Source organism: Culex quinquefasciatus, chromosome 2 (assembly GCF_015732765.1).
Source record: "Culex quinquefasciatus strain JHB chromosome 2, VPISU_Cqui_1.0_pri_paternal, whole genome shotgun sequence".
In the NCBI taxonomy this organism is placed as follows: Eukaryota; Metazoa; Arthropoda; class Insecta; order Diptera; family Culicidae; genus Culex; species Culex quinquefasciatus.
In genome coordinates this window covers 30208657-30228924 of record NC_051862.1, presented here as the reverse complement: position 1 = coordinate 30228924, position 20268 = coordinate 30208657, and the positions used below count along the sequence as shown (strand labels likewise).

The window sequence follows — 20268 nt, the reverse complement described above, 5'->3', positions numbered from 1 at the left end:
AAGGACGACGACGACGTACACAAGGTAATTACACCGTTCGTTCTGGTCTGCTGTGCACGTTCTTCGCCTTCCTTCGACCACCACCGAGGGCACTCTGCCGTACCAGGTGGTGGTTCTTGCCGGAGGCTGGGAACGTGCGCCCCGCGGAATCTTACCTCTGGGGGAAAGAGGTGAGATAAATCTTCATTGGTGCAGAGATTGACACTTTTGGGAAGACATTTGGGATTAACAAGAATCGTGCTCACTTCCTTGTTAGACACGTGGTTGAACGGTTCTTCGTGCAGGGGTGCTCAATTTTAGACACACATTTTTTCAGAAGGGTCTCCGACCTCAACAGTCAACCTTGTCAACTTCTAATTCAGCTAACCATAGCTGACTATCGCACAACAGACCTCTCGGTCCCCCAGCCCAGCAAGTAAACCCAAAGTAACGGTTCATCCCGTATGGCCCCCAGGCCAATTCAGGCAGCAGCACAAAGTACCCTCTCTGCCGCCGAGAAACCCGAGAGTGGGCAAGAGGTAATTGAACCTGAGCTTCCAATCTTCCACTCCAATAATTTCTGATAGACTTTCGGCTCTCGGGCAGGTATAAGCCAACCGTTTCTGCTTCTGGCAGCACGTTCATCTTCCAGGCAGCTCAGCAACAGGCCGAAAAATGAACCGTACTGTCCGAATGGCTCGCGTCCATTAAATCATAAACAGTTGGGCTTGGTGAACTTGAACCTGGAGTAAGAGAGGCTGAACGATCCCTCAAAATATATAAAAGAATAGCAAATTATGGTTTCAGTTATTCTGTAATCGAATTGTTACAACATTTTTTTTTTTAAAGCAACATGAGATTTTTTTGTGTTTTTATGCGGCCGCATTTCGTTCAATTGTTGACAAAAAAAAACTGTTAAGGTTTTTCCCAAGATTAATATTTTAAAAACATGTACTGCGGTAGAACTTTAAAAAAATGTAGTTGAAATAGTAGTTTATGCAACAAGTTGCAAAAAGAGGATTTTTTCAGCACGAGTCGTACATTTATCCAACGAGGTTTGCCGAGTTGGATAAATACGAAGAGTGCTGAAAAAATCAAGTTTTGCAACGAGTTCCATACAACATTTTTTGCAATTTCGAAAAACACCCATTGAGTGAAATTTTAAGTCAAATTTTCATGTATTTTGTCAATAAATCGTTTAAATCAAAAAAAATTTTGAAAAGTGTTACTTTTCGAAAAAAGTGCTGAAAAGTTCAACTTTTCAGCACCCATTTCAGTGCTGAAAAGTAGAACTTTTCAGCATTTATTTTGAAAAGTGTTGCTATTTGATTCTGGTATATTTGATACAGAAAAGTAGGCTTTTTCGTCGTTCAGGAATGACAGGAAAAGTAAGTAGTTTCACGACGGAATAGCAAAAATTATTATTTTTAATTCCCGGGTGACTTTGATAGTCATAGTTTTTATTGTTAAAATTAGATTTATGGTGTTCAAATTTTATTTCTACGTCAAATTTACCATCGCTAAGGTTAGTAATAAAGTTTTGTAGAAAAAAATCAATGTTTATATTTAGATAAATAAGTTTATAAGCTTTTAAACAAAATACTTATAAATTTTAAGTAAATATCAAATAATTCTTGAAAAATCAAATTTCAAGCAAAACTTTCATTTTTTTAAAGAAAAAAGTATCACAAAAGATCATCACATCACATTTTTGGTATTCGAAACTTCGGAAAATCGAGGCATCGACTAAGATGAAAAAAAAATCGGGAAATAATTTATTTCGTATATTAAACTTTATTTGCCAATTCTTGGTGGTTCTTTTTTTTGGTACACGGAGAAAAAAGAGTTCCCAAAATCGTGAACAATCGTTCATGAAAATGCGAACCACGGACAAATTGTTCAAATCCGAACGAATGTTACGTTTAAAAAAAAAACGTACCATGCGATTTTAACACCTTGTTTGTGGTTTCTATTTAAATGAATGCTTGTTCACTATTTTGGGAACTCTTTTTTCTCCGTGTACCAAAAAAAGAACCACCAAGAATTGGCAAATAAAGTTTAATATACGAAATAAATTATTTCCCGATTTTTTTTTCATCTTAGTCGATGCCTCGATTTTCCGAAGTTTCGAACACCAAAAATTCGGCTATCCAAAGGTTTGTATGGAGCTACGAATAATCAAATCATGAACAAAACCATTTTTTTGACATTTTCTAAATTTTACCATCTAATTTCGATTTCTGTGTCCCCAACTCAGTCAAATTTGAATGGTTGACTGTCTTAAAAATTGCCAAATGCATTTTCTCAATATTTCATCACTGCCATTTGGCCGTCATCTTGAATTTGAAAATAAAATAATAAAAAATAAATTGTTTGCTCTACAGCATTGCTTTGGCGTTCTCGATTGCGAGATTCCTACTCAAAACTAGGTGTCCGAGGGCTTGATTGTTTTAGGCAATTGCAAACCTCTATTTACAACTATGCTTCCATCCACCCCGATGGATTCGAACTAACGACCTTTGGATTGTGAGCCCAACTGTCGCCCAGCGAGTCCACCGAGAGAGGACTCAGGGGGACGACTCCTACACCTGGACTGAGCTAACAACCTAATCCTCTAGATTTAGACCGGGGCCAACATTTACTTCCCCCGTCCGACGGAAGGCGTGGTCAGACAAATCTCGTCTCGAAAAATGCCACCGGGACCGTCTGGGATCGAACCCAAGCCGACTGGGTGAGAGGCAACCGCCGATACCCCTACACCACGGGTTCCGGTCCATCTTGAATTTAAACATTTGAAATTACTTTAGTGTAGTATTGGGGTCAGATTTGAGCTCGCCAATCAAAACTAAGGCCGTTGCAAATATTTTTCAATGTCAAAAAGGGTCAAAAAACTAAAAAAATATATATAAAAAAATGAAATAACTAGCTATGGTCTCAATATTTGAACGAAAAAAGTGTTTTAAAGTGCATTTAACACCTGCCTAGTTGTTTTGCAATCATTAGTTTTCAAAATATCCAAGTATTGAAGAAATTTTTTTTGCCAAAAAAAAAAACTTTTGCGGTGCTTTACATTCAAATTCCACAAAAATTGATTATATTTTGATCGATCCCAGACATGCTGCATAAATATGATTTTAAACGAAGGAAAATGCTTTTTAATTGTTTTTAATTGGTTAGACTTCTATTTCCTGTAAAATATTGATGTTTTTTGAAAAAAATATTTTTTTGCCCTCTGATTTTCTGAATCGATTTTGAAAGGGGGCCGACATAAACTATGAAAAATATTTGCAGCGGCCTAAGAAACAAAGATTCGACAATCCGAAGTGATATTTTTCTAGGCCTTTTGATAACCGAATCTGGAGTCTGGATTGTAGTTTACAATCAATTGTGCGAGGTTTTTCTATGAAAATGTTAATGACCAGCAATTTTTTTGCCCCTGAAACTCGAAATAAATCTTGCAATGGCCTTATTCCAAGATTTTATGGAGAGCTGCAGATAATCAAAATTCCCACAAAAATCATGAAAATCACGCCATGAGCATTCATCGCACGATATTTCGCTCCATAGAGAAGATAGAACTGATCTCTTTCGAGTGTCTCTCTCAGTGAGTGCTCAACTTCTTCCATCGCTGTACAAATTTGCAGTTAACCTTACACATTTCTTGACTCTCGTCCGAACGCCATTCTGTTCCGGCTTTGACTCTGTCAAGTCCTCGAATTCTCTCTCAACTTCACTACAAAACCTGGCGTTTATCAGCAAATTAATTCCACAAAACCGCACAATTCACCACAGCGGGGCCAGGAAAATCTTTCAAGTGAAAAGTTCTTTGCCCCGCCGGAGCAAGCTTTCCACGATGGACAGTCGTCATACAGCAGGGGCAATCGCTGATTGCTGATCCGTGGCGCTTCGTCGACCAACGAAAAAAAAACTCGAAATTCACGCGTGAAAAACGCCGCTCAAGATTCCCCTCGTCGACGACGGCTCGTTCAGGTTCCTCGAAATGGGGACACGACCGAGGAACCCATGGTCTCGTCTGGAGATGTTATTTTTGCCGAAATTGATATAGGTTAGATAAACTATAGAATTTCACAAAACTCCCTTCGCGAGCGAGATCTTCACCTAAACCGAAAGGGGAACGTGGGGTCAAATGAATTTTTGGGAAGAAATCTCGTGGAATCCGGTGCCGAATGGCCCCGAACCTCTGTGCGCTCTCAGGAGCCCGTGGGCGAGCAGGGTGGGGAACCGGAGGAACCCGAGGTTGGAGGACCGCTCAACAAATTTTGGCGGTTCCCTTTCTTCAGAGCTTCCCAAATAGCCGAAAAAGTACAAAACCAGAAGATTGCCAACAAGTTTGCTTCTCGAAGGGAAGCGGTCCAAGTAGGCCCCTTGTACACCAGGCAAGAAAAAAAATCTAAATCATGAAGCTTGATTGACATTTGAAGTGAAAAGCGCGCTGTCCCTTTCGCACTTGAGCGCAGCGAACTGCCAAAAAAGCAGGACAAAAGATCACCTTGCTCAACGTGTTGCCCGCTGTGATCACCACTACTACCTTCCTCGCGGGCACGGAGACCTGTGATTTCGGCACAGCAAACCCTCTGCCGAAAAAATCCTTGTTTGACCCTTTGGCAGCGAAATTTTTGCTTGTATCGGTGAATTAGGACCTCGTCGCGAGCGCGCGCACACACATTTGCACCATTTGAAGGTATTGGCCGCTTGTCGCAGCGACAGAGTTTCCCATCGCAGAAGACCTTGGGGCGAATCTCCAATTTCCTCCCGAGAACGCCACACGCACACAAAGTAGGCCGATTTGCTTGCAAACCCTGTGAACAAGTCACGGGGCAACCTGGTGCACCACGTGCACCACAGTTAGGTTCGGACGCAACGCCTACTAAGCACATTCCCATGGGCTCCGGTGACTGCACGTGCAGGGCGAGTCTCACTTCTGTGAATGAATTCTTCACGTTCAGCGGATTCGAGCTACGCGCGTGTCTTACGGGTTATGCAATTCCAGGGATTGGCCTCGGCCCTGGAATCAGAGGGAGTCCGATTCCAGGTTAGGGTCTGATTACAGTCGGGGATTGATAGTTAGCTGGGTGTCGATGGGTGGATTTACGGGAATTGCTGAAGTCGGTGTAGACGGATCTTTTTGGAGAGCTGGAGTCACGACGTATCTTGGCGGAGTACATAGGTGATACCATACGAAATGCTTAGATTTCGAGTTCAACATCTGTGTACGGTCGTGGTTGTTGAACTCGTAGACGGAGTTGATTTGGATCCGCGTATTTCACCGAGTTAGAATGGAAAGTTGATGTTGGAGTTGAAGTCGGAGTCGGATCTTACTAGAGAGTTGCCAAATGCTAAGAATTCGGAGTCAGATTCAGCTGTTTCCACCATCTTTGCATGGTAGTTGTTGTTGAAGTTGTTGAAATTAGTACTGAATCTTTAGTAAAAATCTACTTTAGAAAACTACCTCTTGACTAACCTCCTTCAGTCCCTCTTCTAATGCACCTGATCCCCACCCTCCCTCCCTTAAGAACATCCCTCGCCGACACGGGTTTCGCGCACACATTTATCACCTGTTCATTTCCTGTTTGTCTGACGCGACTTTGACTCTTCTGGACGACCTCGCCATATTCCGGAGCGCGCGCGCGCGAAAGCCTTGAAAAACTCGCGCTAGACAGAGACGGAGATAGTGTGAGAGCTCCCAAAAATGTGCCTGCCATGTACCGGCTGCTGTCCCGAGTCCTGTCCGAGTCCGTCTGGCGCGCAGGAACCCCCGAAAATAAAATTAAAAAAAAAAAAAAAAAAAAAAAACGAGCGCGGCCGGATGCAATTCTTCCCCTTAACTGGGTCTAAGCGCGGGCGCGATGCAACGGATGCACTTTGCCAAACTTGCATTTTTGTTGGCCTTCACCAGCGGCAGGGTCTTCGTTTCACTTTCAGTGCGCCCTTCGTTTGTTTTTTTGAGGTAGATATTATTTTTTTGGGGTCATACAGTACGCAATTCAAGGCTCTTTTATAAGGAACCAAGTTGAGGTGAACTTCGTGCTTGAACAAATATGATATTGTTTTGAAAATGCAATACAGTCCAGACTCGATTATCGACTTCGAATAATCGAATCATGTCAAATTTGAACAGTCGATTAACTATTAAATTACAAAATGCACCATCTCGGATTAAAAAAATCTTTACTGCCCATGTTCGCATAAATGTCCCATATGCAAAAACAGCAAGCCGAGAAAAACGCATTTGAAGTTTGTCCCACACATAAGGCTACGTGTTGAATTTTCGGATTTCCTCCTGATTTCTAGAACAAAGTACAAGTACAAGGCTCTTTCGAAAGAGCACACGATTTTGAACAAAACTGCATCAATAACTCCAAAACTATGAAAATGCATATGGAACATGTATGCGATCAGGGGCAGTATATCACTTTAGAGTACTTAAGGGGTCATACTTAAACATTTTTTCTACGATTAGTCTAAAGGTTATTTTTATGAAAAAAATAATGAAGGATTGTGGAAATCATGTAACCATCGGTAACCATTATTTTTAATATATTTTGATAACATAATAGAACATATAACACCTAAAATAACAGCCTAAATCTCAAAATAACATTAGAAATCTTAGTGCTTCTAAGCACAAACATTTTCCTCAAAACGTTTATTTTAATTTTTCTGAAAATTTTCTCAAAATCGTACACTATGCCTCGATTTTTACTTAGTCTCTAAGATGGCTTTAAAAGAGGCATTTTGATATATTTTTTTAATTTCTTAGATATTATCTGTATTCTAATCAATATTATTTTATGATTGCTTACGATGATTTCAAAGTATTTATATCCGAAATTTACATTATTTAAACTTTTGTAGATTGTGGCATGTCCAGGGAGCCAAAATCTAACTTATCTTGATGAAACTGAAGCGTTCACTGACATTAATTTCAAAAATTTTGAGCTGTGCAAGGTCAAAAAATTATAATCCGACATCCAAATTTTTACGTAGATAGTTGTGTTTTACCGGCTTGAATCTCCAATGGGGTATTTTGAGTTTGAACACCTTTCTACAGCCACGCCCTAATCTTCAAAACTTACTCCAGGGTAAACAAAGAAAGATTCAGCTAAATTTTAATTTGAAAATCTTTAAACTGCTGAAAAAATCTAGTAAACCCTGGACCACTCAACTTTTTCGTTGTTTTTCTCTCTTTATAATAGTAGTTTATGCAACAAGTTGCAAAAAGAAGATTTTTTCAGCACGAGTTGTACATTTATCCAACGAGGTTTACCGAGTTGGATAAATACGACAAGTGCCGAAAACTCAAGTTTTGCAACGAGTTGCTTACAATATTTTTTGCAATTCCGAAAAACGCTTATTTGATGGAATTTTATGTCAAACATTCATGTGTTTAGTAAATTCATCGTTCAAAACAAAACAATATTGAAAAATGTTACTTTTCGATACTAGTGCTGAAAAGTTCAACTTTTCAGCACCCATTTCAGTGCAGAAAAGTAGAACTTTTCAGCACTGTTATTGAAAGGTATTAATTTTCCATTCTGTTATTTTTGGTAGGGAAAAGTAGGCCGTTTCGTTTCTCCAGAAGGGCAGGAAAAGTTGACAGTTTCACAGTGGAATTGCAAAAAATCATTTTAAGGTATACTTCTCATATTTAAGTTTTTCTTTTTTGATTTTATGTAATTTAATCTTGTTTCTTTCTTATAATATTCGATGGTTTATGAAAAAAAAAAGGAATGTTCGGTAAATTCAGCTAAAGTTAAACTTTTTTTCTCTTCTAAAGAAAATCAACACCAAACTAGCGTTCAAAACACCAAAAATCATTCCTTTTTCTGATGCCGCATGATCTTTCCCCTCTCTAATGTGCCCTCCTTCTCACCATCTCACCATCAAACCATCCATCTCCTATGCTCACCACATGGACCTTTCTTGGGATGAAGTATTAGAGGTAGGTACACGGCAATCCAAAAGCAACCACCATTCGGAACGTTGGTGATTTTCCGTTCCGAATGGATTTCGCTGTGAGTGTTTGTATTGCCGGCCGGTGAGTCAATGAGGAGTGAGGCGTGAGCGGTGGGACCGGGAGGATGCAAACGGGGGAAATATAATCAAAACACCTAATTTTTCGGTATTTTTTTGGCGTTTGGGTTGTTGTACTCTCTCGTGGTTGTACACGGGAGTTTTTTTTGTCTTTCCGGCTTCTTTTTTTTTTTGCTTAGATTTGAGATTGTTGGTCGCGCTCACTTTGGTTTGTTCTTTTACTTTTGTTTTATTTTTTTTTTCGTTCCTCTTGGCATGTTTCGGCAGTTTTTGAGTTTTGTGTATTATGAAATATCGCTCTTTGCAAATGAGAATGAATCGCTGGGGCTGCAGAAATTCATAAACAGGGTTATCGAATTTCAGTGTTATTAACCCGAATCGTTCAGTTCTACGTTTCCTTTTGGGGGAGGAGATACAGGTTGCATAACTAGGTAGGCTTTGGAGAATCCTTTGAAACAGGAAGGGAAGGAATGTTAGTATTCTGTAGATCTAGAACTTTTATTCTCAACCGTCTTCTAGGCGGGTACTCCCATTGAGAACCGCTGATCCAACAAAATACTGGGGAGCCTACTTAAATGTAAGTCAGGTTTGTCTTCACAAGAAACGCCACCAAAATCCAGCCAGACCGGGTGACCTTGGTCGATTTCGCGCTAAAACCCACCTTTTCCACCACTTTTAACAACTGCATCAGAAGAAGAACCTGCCCGAATGAGAGATGTTGATGCAGTAGATCTTTCGATTCCTCAGATGCTGCAAACTGGTGCAGCAGACAGAAATGAAGGATGCACCTTTTCTTAGGACGGTTTCGGGAGTAGTCGTCGGACACCATTTGGAGTCTGGCCGAGCAACGGTATTTGTAATACCTTTCCTTGAAATGGGAAAGGTTATGAAATTGTAAGAAAAAATAAACTACTTCATTTAACAATAGATTTGAGTTAGGGAAGAATAACAATCGAATAAAACTAGAAAAAAGATAGCTAAATTCAAGTATGTGTAGAAAAACAAGATAACATGAAGAATAAAAATATCCCATGTTTTGGCGCCAAAACCGCAAGTTGCAGCGAAATGCTTGCCTTCTTTCCCATATAAATTCCAGCTTCCTTGTAAACATCCACTCCATTTGATTCATGATCATCCCACACGTCCCCCCCAAAATACAGAGGAGATCCGTTCCGCTTCTGCCGCGCGATGCTAAAGAGGCCCCGAGGCCGCCCAAAATAAAAGCCTAACCTTCATCAAGCAATTCGGTGGTCCCGACAGAGGAACCGGTAAGAAGGAGCGGCGGATGAACCCAAAATCGTTTCACATTTCGGTCCACTTACGGACCGAGGAAAGATGCAGTTGTGCAGAGTCCGGAAGAGTGAGAGGACAAGGACAAGGAGGGTACGGGAGGACAGGCGCAAAATTTCTTGGAAGGACACAGAACCCTCCGAGAGAGAGAGAGAAACGCCGAATGGAAGAAGTTGAAGATTTTGGGTCCAAACGTTTGTGTAGAAAAGAGCGCGCGGAGATTAGAAGAAGGAAGATGCAACCGAAACATCAAGAGTGGTAAACAAGGTTCTCACAGGATGACCAGCGAGAGTAACGATCCCCGTAGTAGGTTGAGAATGGATTTTTTTCTTACTATTCCAAATTTCCAGAAAGGTAATATTAAAAACGATTGACTACAAATGTCGAATCTTTTCAAAATATTAAAAAGCAGCCTGGGCTAAGTTGACAAACATCACACCAAAAACTAACTTAATCCACCTATGTGGTTGGAGCCTTCCTCACAACAATGGCTGTACACAAGTTTCATCTATTTTTTAGATCCGGCTTCCAAAAAGTACATCGATATCACTTAAGTGGCCATATCTCGAGACAGGGTTGCCAGATCTTAAATGTTTTGGGCTCGTTGGAAAGGATTTTTGATAACCTAACCAACGATGGGTCGGATGATGGACCCGGACATAGTTTACATACATTTAAGTGAGATCCGGCTTCAGAAAAGTACATAAATGTCACTTAAGTGGCCATATCTCGAAACAGGGTTGCCAGATCTTCAATGTTTTAGACTCGTTGGAAAGGATTTTTGATAACCTAACCAACGTTGGGTCAAATGATGGACCCGGACATAGTTTACATACATTTAAGTGAGATCCGGCTTCAAAAAAGTATATCAATATCACTTAAGTGGCCATATCTCGAGACAGGGTTGCCAGATCTTCAATGTTTTGGTCTCGTTGGAAAGGTCTTTTGATAACCTAACCAACGATGGGTCGGATGATGGACCCGGACATAGTTTACATACAGTTAAGTGAGATCCAAATATATGTGAAAACACATTTTATACATAACTTTTGAACTACTTATCGAAACTTCAATCTGTATAAAACTCGAACTATGGGACCCTAAACCAAGTCGAATGCAACAAGTTCGGGTCAAATCGGTTCAGCCAGTGCCGAGAAACATGAGCTAGTTTGTTGGTCACATACATACATACACACACACATACACACACACATACACACACACATACACACAGACATTTGTTCAGTTTTCGATTCTGAGTCGATATGTATACATGAAGGTGGGTCTACAACGTTTTTATACGAAGTTCATTTTTAGAACAGGATTATAGCCTTACCTCAGTGAGGAAGGCAAAAAGGGAGTCGAGAAAATAACTCGACCAAATATGACTGAAAGAATAGTGCTCATTGGGAGAGAATAATGCTCTCAAACGCACCCCAACTCAAAATTCTGTTCGTTCTTTCATTGAACTGTCATTATACTATCTCGGTGCTGGCTGACCCATTTTGAGATTAAAAAAAAAGTGTATATATTTTTTAGAGTCTATGGTAACTACAGGTTTAAGAGATCCCAAACATTTACAACCAAAAACGGCTTATTCACAAACTCCACGCAAGGAACTTCATATGGGAAAACATGTTTATTTTTTTTCTAAAAAACGCAATCTTCACCGATAGAATATTTTGGATTCTTAATCAGAAAAGTGGAATACAACATTCTACGTATAAATATTCCAATGGTCAACTTAATGTACCGTCAACTGGGGCGAACTGAAACACACGGGGCGGATTGGGACAGCAGTTTTAACCATGTTAGAGCACAATATTTGGATTTATCTTGTTAGTTTCGGATAGAACAGACTCAGATCAACAAAATGTGTACATCCATTTCCAAATTTAAAACCTTTAAGTGTTTTAAACATTGCTGTCCCTATTCAGACTGTAGTCTCGATTCACCCCAGATGACGGTATATGAGTTTGCTTCCGCCATACCGTGTAAGAAAAAGGTTTCAACCAAGGTGGATTAAGTAAGGTATTTACTAATGAAATGTTTATGTAAAAAAAATATTTTTTACCAATTTTAGAGAAAATTAAATCATTTTTACAGTTTAATTTTCTAATCATGCCTGATTTTCAAAGTTTGTATGCGAAAAGTATCATAGAATTCTTTATATTACATCATTACAGTCATGCTACCAAAGAATACCAAAATATCAATGAATTTATGAAAAAAAGTCTTAAACTTAAACTTCAATTCAATTCTATAAAGAATCCAGGTTTGAAATTATATTAAATAATTTAAAGTTTTTTGAACCCACCAAGGATTTGAGATGTTTGTTACACACATTTTAGTATCTTCAAAACTACGGAAATTATCAATAAAATTTAAGATTCATCCACTAAAGTACTGCCTACAAGATTATTTACAGCAAAGTTAGACTATTTTTAAAATCACATTTTTACAGTGCACAATGAAGCTAACATTATTGGTATGAAGAATGAAAGTATTGGGATGGTTTTAGTTCTATTTTATCATATTTAATAATCATTTGATGTATGTTCTGCAAAAATATAGTAAGGGAAACATGCCTTTCCAATCCCATTTATTGTTTCGGCCATGGTCATGTTCATATTACACTGAACCTGATCCCAAACATGTCTCTTATGAATTTATATCACTTTGAGTTATTGATATAGTTAGAGTTTGAAGCGAACTATCACAAATCTACAAAAAGTTATTAGTTCGTTCTTACTTGATAAAACCCCACTTTTTCGTGAAATCTATAGGACAGTACAGCTTAAAAAAATGCATTCAGTTGTCAAGAAGTGAATAATAGCTCAAATAAAAGTTAGAAAGCAACATCTCTTCCTTGATTACTCAAAAAATGTTGTGGACACATTTGCCGAATTTTGTACACTAAAAGATCAAAGAAATTATAGAAATCAAGAAATCTTTCCAAGTATAAAAAAAATGTAGTTTGCAAAGAAGAAATATTCACCTTGCGCCGTTCTGTGTCTTGGGGGCGTCCAGCGGCGGATCGAAGATCTGCTCCCGGTCCTCCTTGGACAGCTCCAGGTCGGCGAACTGGTCCAGGTTGGCCGCCATCGTGGTCGGGCTGTCCGGGTGGTGGAGGTGGTGCTCGTCGTGGTCCGAAATTTTGACTATCTTTTCCTTCCCTCGGGAGGGAATGCACCGGGGTTTCTCGAAAAAGGGGGTAAGGGGACTTGTAGAATAAGGTATGAGGGGGCGTTTGTGACCACCTCAGCTCTTCCTTATTTTTTGCACTGGGTTTGTTCCGAGTCGTGGGATGATTTTTTTGTTGTTGTTTAGAATTCAGAATACTTTTCCGTTGCCTTTCATTAACAAACAATACACATAACAATGACTCTCGTTTGGCTCTTCTTATCAGTATCAGGAAATGGTGACCCGCGATTGGAACTCGTTGCTCATCACTCACACTCTGATTTATTTTCGCTCGTTTTTTTTATGCGTGTAAACTTGAACGATTCTACAAACTAATTAAAAAGATTTTTTTTAATTATTATATAAATACTATAATAAACACTTTGCTCAGTAGGCCGCGGTGCCAAACTTAGTCGTAGCAGCCTTAAGGGAGTCGGGGGTGTTACAAACTACTCTTGTCGCGGTGATCTTTGGATCTCTCGAAGGACTCTTGGCAAGCGCAGTTCTCTACCCGGACGACAGGACACACAGATTACACACGCACACGTTCCTCTTGCCTCGCAGCGGTTTCTCACGACTCATCCGACTTCACACGTGGGACACTTTTGCGGGTACTTTATCCTCTGACGGGGCCACCTTGCCTGAGGGTATTGGTATTGGTCTCAAACACGCTCATAGACCGAAAAGCTCGGCGCTCCTAGTAGGCCTATCGATCTTGGGACGTCTCACGCACACTACGCGCCGCCTTCTTGGATCGGTGTCGTGCACTCACGGCTCACTCACGCGTCACGAAAGTCGACGAATCACGAACGCGCGCGCTCTCGGAGTGAGTGAGTGAAGAGAGCAGCGGGTTTGGGGGACGTCACGACACGCACAATACCGACCGGCACACACAGTCGGGACACACTTGGTGCGTTCCGCGCGCGCTTATTTCCGCTCTGACACTTCCGGAACACACGGGATTTCGGGCGTGGAGTGGCCAATTTGGGCACTCGCGCGCGTTACACTTTTGGAAGGTAGCCGAAACGTTGGGATGTTGGGAGTTAACGTTACTTTTAGTGTTGTTTTTTTTTCGCAAAAATACTTTAAAAACTAAAACGTAAAATACAGTGTGGTGGTGTGTCAGTACAACGTTCCTGCTGCAATCAACGCAGCGACGGCGCACTTGCGTGTCTTTTGCTCGAGTTTGCTGTATCAACTAAATTACATCGCACATAAAACTTATGCTCAGACCCTTGGATCGCGAGCTTGTCTTTGCCTGGCTCGCCGCTGCTGCTACACAAGATCTAAAGCAAGAGAGCAAGAGAGCGCTTTGCGCTGGTATTGGTGCGTGCTCGCTCTCTTACGCGCGCGGGGAGCATCGAACCCAGCAAGCAATTTAATGCTATGCTATGCTGTGCTCTTTCCGCTTGAGCACTCTCGCACCAACACGCACGCACCACCAAGCCGGCCGACACGGAGTAGGCCATGTGAATGGCGCGAGTACGCACGGCCCGAACAAGATGCGAACGCAAAGAAGAACGGCCTGCTTAGAGCGTTAGATGTGTGTATACGACGCTCACGCACACTGCTTCGCAGTGACCAACACCACCAAAACCGGGCCGTCGTAGTAGGCCAGCGAAAGCATAAAAGCATAGAGCAGAAACTATGCTGACGAGGAAAACATACACACAGACTCACACACCGATGTTGTTTCTGAGCGTTTTAGAGGTTCAGCGTTTTTTTCGGTAATTCTGTGCATCATCCGCCTTCCTCAAACTCACCCTCACCATCCCTTGGAAACCTTCCAGTACAGGGTTTTCCAAACGATTTGAAACACCCTTCTAAAAATCTCAAAACCCCCCAAGAAAAAAAATCTCAAACGTTCGTCGCCTAATTCCGCACCTAAAATCCGATCACGATCATCGCGAGAAAATCATCGCACGCGAGCGTGAGTGCCGCGCGATCGCAAATTCTCTCACGCGTGAATTTCTCTCCGCTCCCCATTCATCAACCAAATTCGCGAAATTATTCGCTAGTGTGTTGGTCAATGATCGCGTGCGCGCCTACTCAGAATAGAACAACCGAGACTAGCTCCCGGAAGACGAAGAAGGCGATGATGATCGTCTCGCGAGGAGAGGAGAATTGAAGAAAAAAATTGCAAATGGCGGCTTGTTCTGCTAGCTCTCATAGGTCAGTCGCGATGACTTTGCGCTTGGAATAAGGCCGAGCGGGGAGGTGGGGCTAGATCGCTGACAAGTTGGAGTTTGAGGGAAATGGAGGCAGATGAAACTGATGGGACTCGGTTAAGATCGCGTTGGAAAGTTTAGTGAAATCATGATTTAGGGGTTGGAGTTGGCGCACAAGAAGATATTCAATAAAATTGGTGAAAGTTTAATTATTTTTTAAGGTGATTCAATTTCAATCAAGAGAAAAGCTTTCGGGTTATTGAATTTATCAATTTTAGTTGTGTCATTACTCTTATTTAGCCTCATCCTTAAAAACATATCATTTTTTTTCACTTTGAAGTATCAAATAAGTCGTTGAGATCGAATATGGCCTCAGTCATTTGGGAATATGTAATCCAAGATGAAAATATTCATTGAGAAATTTGCGAGTTACAGAATACAAATTCGATCTTTAAATAATAATAAAAAACTATCTCTGATTGAAATTTCACTAGCTTATCTCTTCTATTCTTTTCTTTTCCAATGCATCAATAAAGAGCTAAACTGAGCTAAAGACATTCAAATTTATTTTTTCATAAAGTGTGGATTTAAAAATTTGACGGAATTGGTTCAAATCCTTAACCTGCCATAGATGGAAGTGTTTGTATCCTATTTTCGCTTGATTTCAAAATACATTTTATTATTAAAACTCTTTTGAATTGATCCAACAATAAATTGTAAAGAGAAAACATTTAATCGTAGGGTGTTCAAGACTTTATAAACATTTTTTTCAGCCATTAAAATAAATGATGAACAACGGTCAACCTCCCTTTTACATAAAATAACTTAAGCTGTAAAGGGACCATCCACAAACCACGTGGACACTTTTTTTGTAAATCCCAACCCCCTTCCCCCCCCCCCCTCCCTCGTGGACAATTGTCCATACAAAATAAAAACTTTTTTGTTAGGAGCGTGGACAATCGCCATAAGACCCCCTAAAGTGTCCACGTGGTTTATGGATGGTCTCAAAGTGCATTCTAAGGATTTCAATTTATTTTTCAAATATTTTCATCTGGTTACAAGATTTTCCAACATTAATATATTGACAACATGTTCTGGGGGAGGCCAGATAATGTCCATACTCTATTTTCAAAAAAATTTTTTTTTTCAATAGCACTAAATACTATTGAAAAATCTTGTTTTCCAAAATAGTGCATAGACTTTGTGTAACCTATCCCAGTTTAAAAAAAATAATGTTGAGAAAAATCTTACCTGTTGGAAAATCTTACAAAAACAAATTGAAATCCTATCAAAGTCACCCCAGTTTACGGTACTTTGGATCCATCGACACTACTTATTTACCAAGCTCAGTACGGTTTTATAACACTCCATCCGTACTTAATTCGTATTTCTCTATTAAAGTCATTCCGGTTTATAGTAACAATAAAAGTTATTACAATTTAGACATTACCACAGAGTCATCACAGAAAATATTAAATTTTTACATAATTTTGTAAATTGTTTTTTAGCTCTAAATATCAACCGAAATGGGGTTCGTCGTTTGTCAAACAAAATAGACGTTGAAGTCTCCCTTGTAAATAAAAACAAATAATCATATGGATTTTACAACCAGAGATTCAAATAAAAAATTGTTGATTGACAATAGGTAAATTCAACGGTTGTTTCAATTGCACAGACGTTTTGAAAAAAACACTATCTAATCTATTTGGTAATAGTTTTCAAATCTACTCCTAAATGCAAATTTGGTTTATTTTTAAGGATGATATGTTTTTGCTGAAACATAAAATTTATATCGAATTTTGATGAAATTTATTGAAATTATTTTATTAGAACCATAAAAAACTAGGCGGTGTTCATCGCTTGAAAGAGAATTAAATCCAGAAATTTTGGAGAGAGTCACATTTTATTTTACGAAATTGGGTATATCTCTGCTTATATTGAACCAAAATTGATACTTTTTATGGAAATTGTTCAAGAAATTTTTCTCTACAATGTGATTGATTCGAAAATGTTTTTAAATATTTTAGTGTTGTAGAGGGGATATTATTTGGGTTGGAAACTTTTTATTTGAGGTAAAATATGTAATTTAGAGTCGCTTGAGGCACTTTCTTAAGAAATTTGATAGATATCTGGAGTTTTTTTTAAAGGTCCAATAAATCAAATTTCCAGTTTTTGCTTTTTGGTTGTTTTTGAAACCGCCTTGAGTCAGGGGTATTAAAAAACACCCAAAAAGCAAAAACTGAAAATTTGGTTTATTGGTCCTTTTCAAAACAAAAACTCCAGATATGAACATGAACCCATCGATTTCTATAGACTTTTCTGAAGAAAAATCCTACAAAATCTAAAAAATAATTTTCAAAAAAAAGGTGCTCTAGACCCCCGACTAAATATTTCGCTGGACTCCGCAAAAATATCAGACTTGCCGAATTTTTCATCTTCAGTTTGTTCTAGGAAACACACCGTGGTGGGATTATGAGTAACTTTAGCGAGATCGGTAATGAGAACTTCACCGATGAATTATAAATTAATTATGAATGATTAATAAAAACGACGGGAGAACGACGTTTAAAAACCGTGCCCTTACTCAATTCAACAAATCTGAAGTTAAACACAATTTTTTTTTGCTCTATGGATGTTTTTAAATACAAAAAAAAATGTACATTAGACACCCTAGACTCCAAAAATCATTGTCATATTTTTTTATTAAATTTCAATAATTTGCCAAATTCAATGAAAACATTGCGTAATTTTTGCAATAAAAAATTAAAACAAATAGTTAGAAAAATATCACATTCAAGTAATTACACTTCTGCTGTATTTTTTTTTAAGCAAAAGAAAAATTAAAATAATTTAATAGAATCGCAAGCCTAAGAATTTTACATCTTTCCGGACAGTTGTTCCCACACTTTCACCCTTCCCTGTTCACAACTATTTTCCCTCCTCACCCACCACGCTGCCTCTCTTCACCACGCTCTAACTTTGCCCGCAACCAATATTCCACACTCACACACATTCCCCCCTGCCCTTCCTCCTCTTTCACGCTCCAAGAGCAGCAGCAGCCCAGAAGCATTTGCCGAAAAACACCGAAAATTGCTTCAAGTGAGTGTTGAACAACCTCGCCCTTCGTCGTCCCGTTTCTAACCTCGAAATTTTGTACTCCCTTCTTTTTTTTGTCAGATTTCATTCGGTGGATCGGCAGTTTTTGCCCACTTTTGGAATGGATTCCTTAACCTCTCACGAGGCGGTTGTGAATTTGCGTGAATTTTGGCAGTGAGACCACGGTGAGATGAGTTGTTGAGAAACGTGTGTGAGGTTGAGATCTTTTCAATTGCAGTTTCTTTTTTTTTGAAATTGTATGTGCCACGTTTCCATACACAATAACGCGTGCAATCATCGCGCACACATCGAAAGCACTGTAATCACGTTTGGAATCTAAAATAGCTGGATTAGATGATTTTTTTTTGGGGTTGATGTTGTTTTTTTCCTGCTCTCTTTTTGAGTGTGGCTGTTTTCTTCTTGTATTAGATGCGGCATTTCACGCTATCGAATATCTAAATTAGAGATTGGGGATAAAAAACATCATTTGTGTGCGCGAAGATTGGCTTGTTAGTATTAAATTATGGTATGATTAAGTGGTAAATTGAACATTTCACAAAATATTTGTCAAACTAGTTTCTTAAAACATAAAAAACTCACATAAAATATTTTCAAGAAATAAAGCAAAATCAGAATCCAGAATCCAGCCACCTTTTTTATTTATTTAACTAAATTTTACGTTTTTACACCAAAACACATTTATTTAAATTCAATTTATGCCTGCGTCCAGTTATACAGCAATCATAAGCATTTTTATATAGGCCATTCGTAAACTAAGCACCAATCGGAAAAAAATGTGTTTTTCTAGATCTTGAATTATTGGAAATGTACTTTTTTTTAAATTTGTTTATGCATCTACTATCCAATTTTAAAATATTTTTTCGGTGATCTGAGGTCTATTGTTGCAATTTTACTCCTTCGCATTACTTTTCTTTTTTTATACGTTTCTTTTTGCATAATGAGAAACTGACATACAATTCATTTAGCAATTTTATGTGCACTTATTTTGACTTCAAAAAAATACATTTAATAATACTTTTGCAATGGTGAAAGTAATTATTCAAACCAATAATATTTAACAATTATTAAATCTACAATTAGTTGTAAATGGATATTTGGGTGGATGTGTAGTTTGACACATCATTTATTTTGTTTTGTTTTGAAATTGGTTTTTTTTGCTGATAAATGCGTATATTTGTAATTTATTGATTCAAGCTACACAATAAAAAAATGTGATAATTTGAAAGGTTTAAAATTGGACGTTTAATATTACCTCTTTTATGATTTAATACTATCTCAACATAGACTGAAAAAGTGGCATTAGAAAGTAAAAGTGGTAAATTTACACATTTTTTAGGTAAATTTTTACATGTTTTCTGACAGTAAAGATGTACTCATTTCCTGATGTAAAATTACCATGATTTTTTGCTATATACAAAATGATGAAATCATGTCTTAAACAAACATAACATTATGCATCCTTTGTGAATCATGAGAACAGATTTTTATTGAATAATTATTGTAATTTAACTTCAAATATATCTAAATTTATATATATTTTCGGGAATCTTTAATAAGTTTTTTTTAATTATAGAAAAAAAGTATAAATGTACATTATATTTAGTGTAATTTTATGTATTCCACCAGAATTTGTATAAATTTACATCGTATAAGAGACCACATTCACAACTATTCAATTTAGGAACTTTCCAAAATTAAACATTTGTTACTGTGACTAAATATAAGGACATAATCTGATCGCGGTTAATGTTTTAAAAAGTTTTAAAGATTTCCAAAATATCTAAAATAAAAAAAAATGTAATTCAAATGTGTTTCATTTTGATTGTTGAAGGTGTTTTCAAGGATTTTTTTTAATTTTCGCAGTATTTTGAAACAAAAATTTGAAAAGAAATAAATCAAAATTTAAATGAATCAAAATCCTATTTTTATTGCTAAATTTTATTTGAATTCTATTTACATGTCAACTTAAGTGCTTTTAATGCATTTCTGAAGTGTTTTTTATGAATAGATCAATATTTTTTTAGTATTTATTTGTTTTTGAAATTGCTTTGAGTCAGAGATGTTCAAAAACGCCCAAGCAGCAAGTAAATTTCGTTTATTGGACCTTTAAAAAATAAACTTTAGATTTTTACCCTTTCTTGAAATTATGCATTTGCAGAAACAGTTAAAAAAGTTTCTCAGTATTTGTTGGACTTATAAGGTGAATTATTAAGAACATAAGGTTGACAGATTTGTTATGGAATAGTTCAATTATCCGAAGGTTTGTACGGAACGATTTGTTTTTTTTTCTTTTTCTTGAGAACTGCAACCTAATTTTAGTCAAATTTGATAGTTGATTGGCTATTAAATAATAAAATTCATTTTTTTCAATACTTTGCCACCGCCATCTTGGAATTAAGCTCGACAATCAACAATAAGACAACGAAAAAAAAAGATGTTTTTCGTGTATGTTGGAAAATTCAATAATTGTTTAACA

The 20268-nt window shown here is 38.0% G+C and overlaps 1 protein-coding gene across 1 annotated transcript in view; it reads right to left on the bottom strand.

Annotated features, from left to right (window-relative positions):
• LOC6036090 (insulin-like growth factor 2 mRNA-binding protein 1) overlaps positions 1 to 12517 on the bottom strand; it is a 53102-nt gene extending 40585 nt beyond the window's left edge. Inside the window, exon 1 of the mRNA XM_038258174.1 lies at positions 12323 to 12517. Coding sequence (XP_038114102.1) covers positions 12323 to 12429 — 107 coding nt within the window. The 5' untranslated portion in view covers positions 12430 to 12517. The remainder of the gene's footprint in view (positions 1 to 12322) is intronic.
• Between the last annotated feature and the right edge of the window lie 7751 nt (positions 12518 to 20268).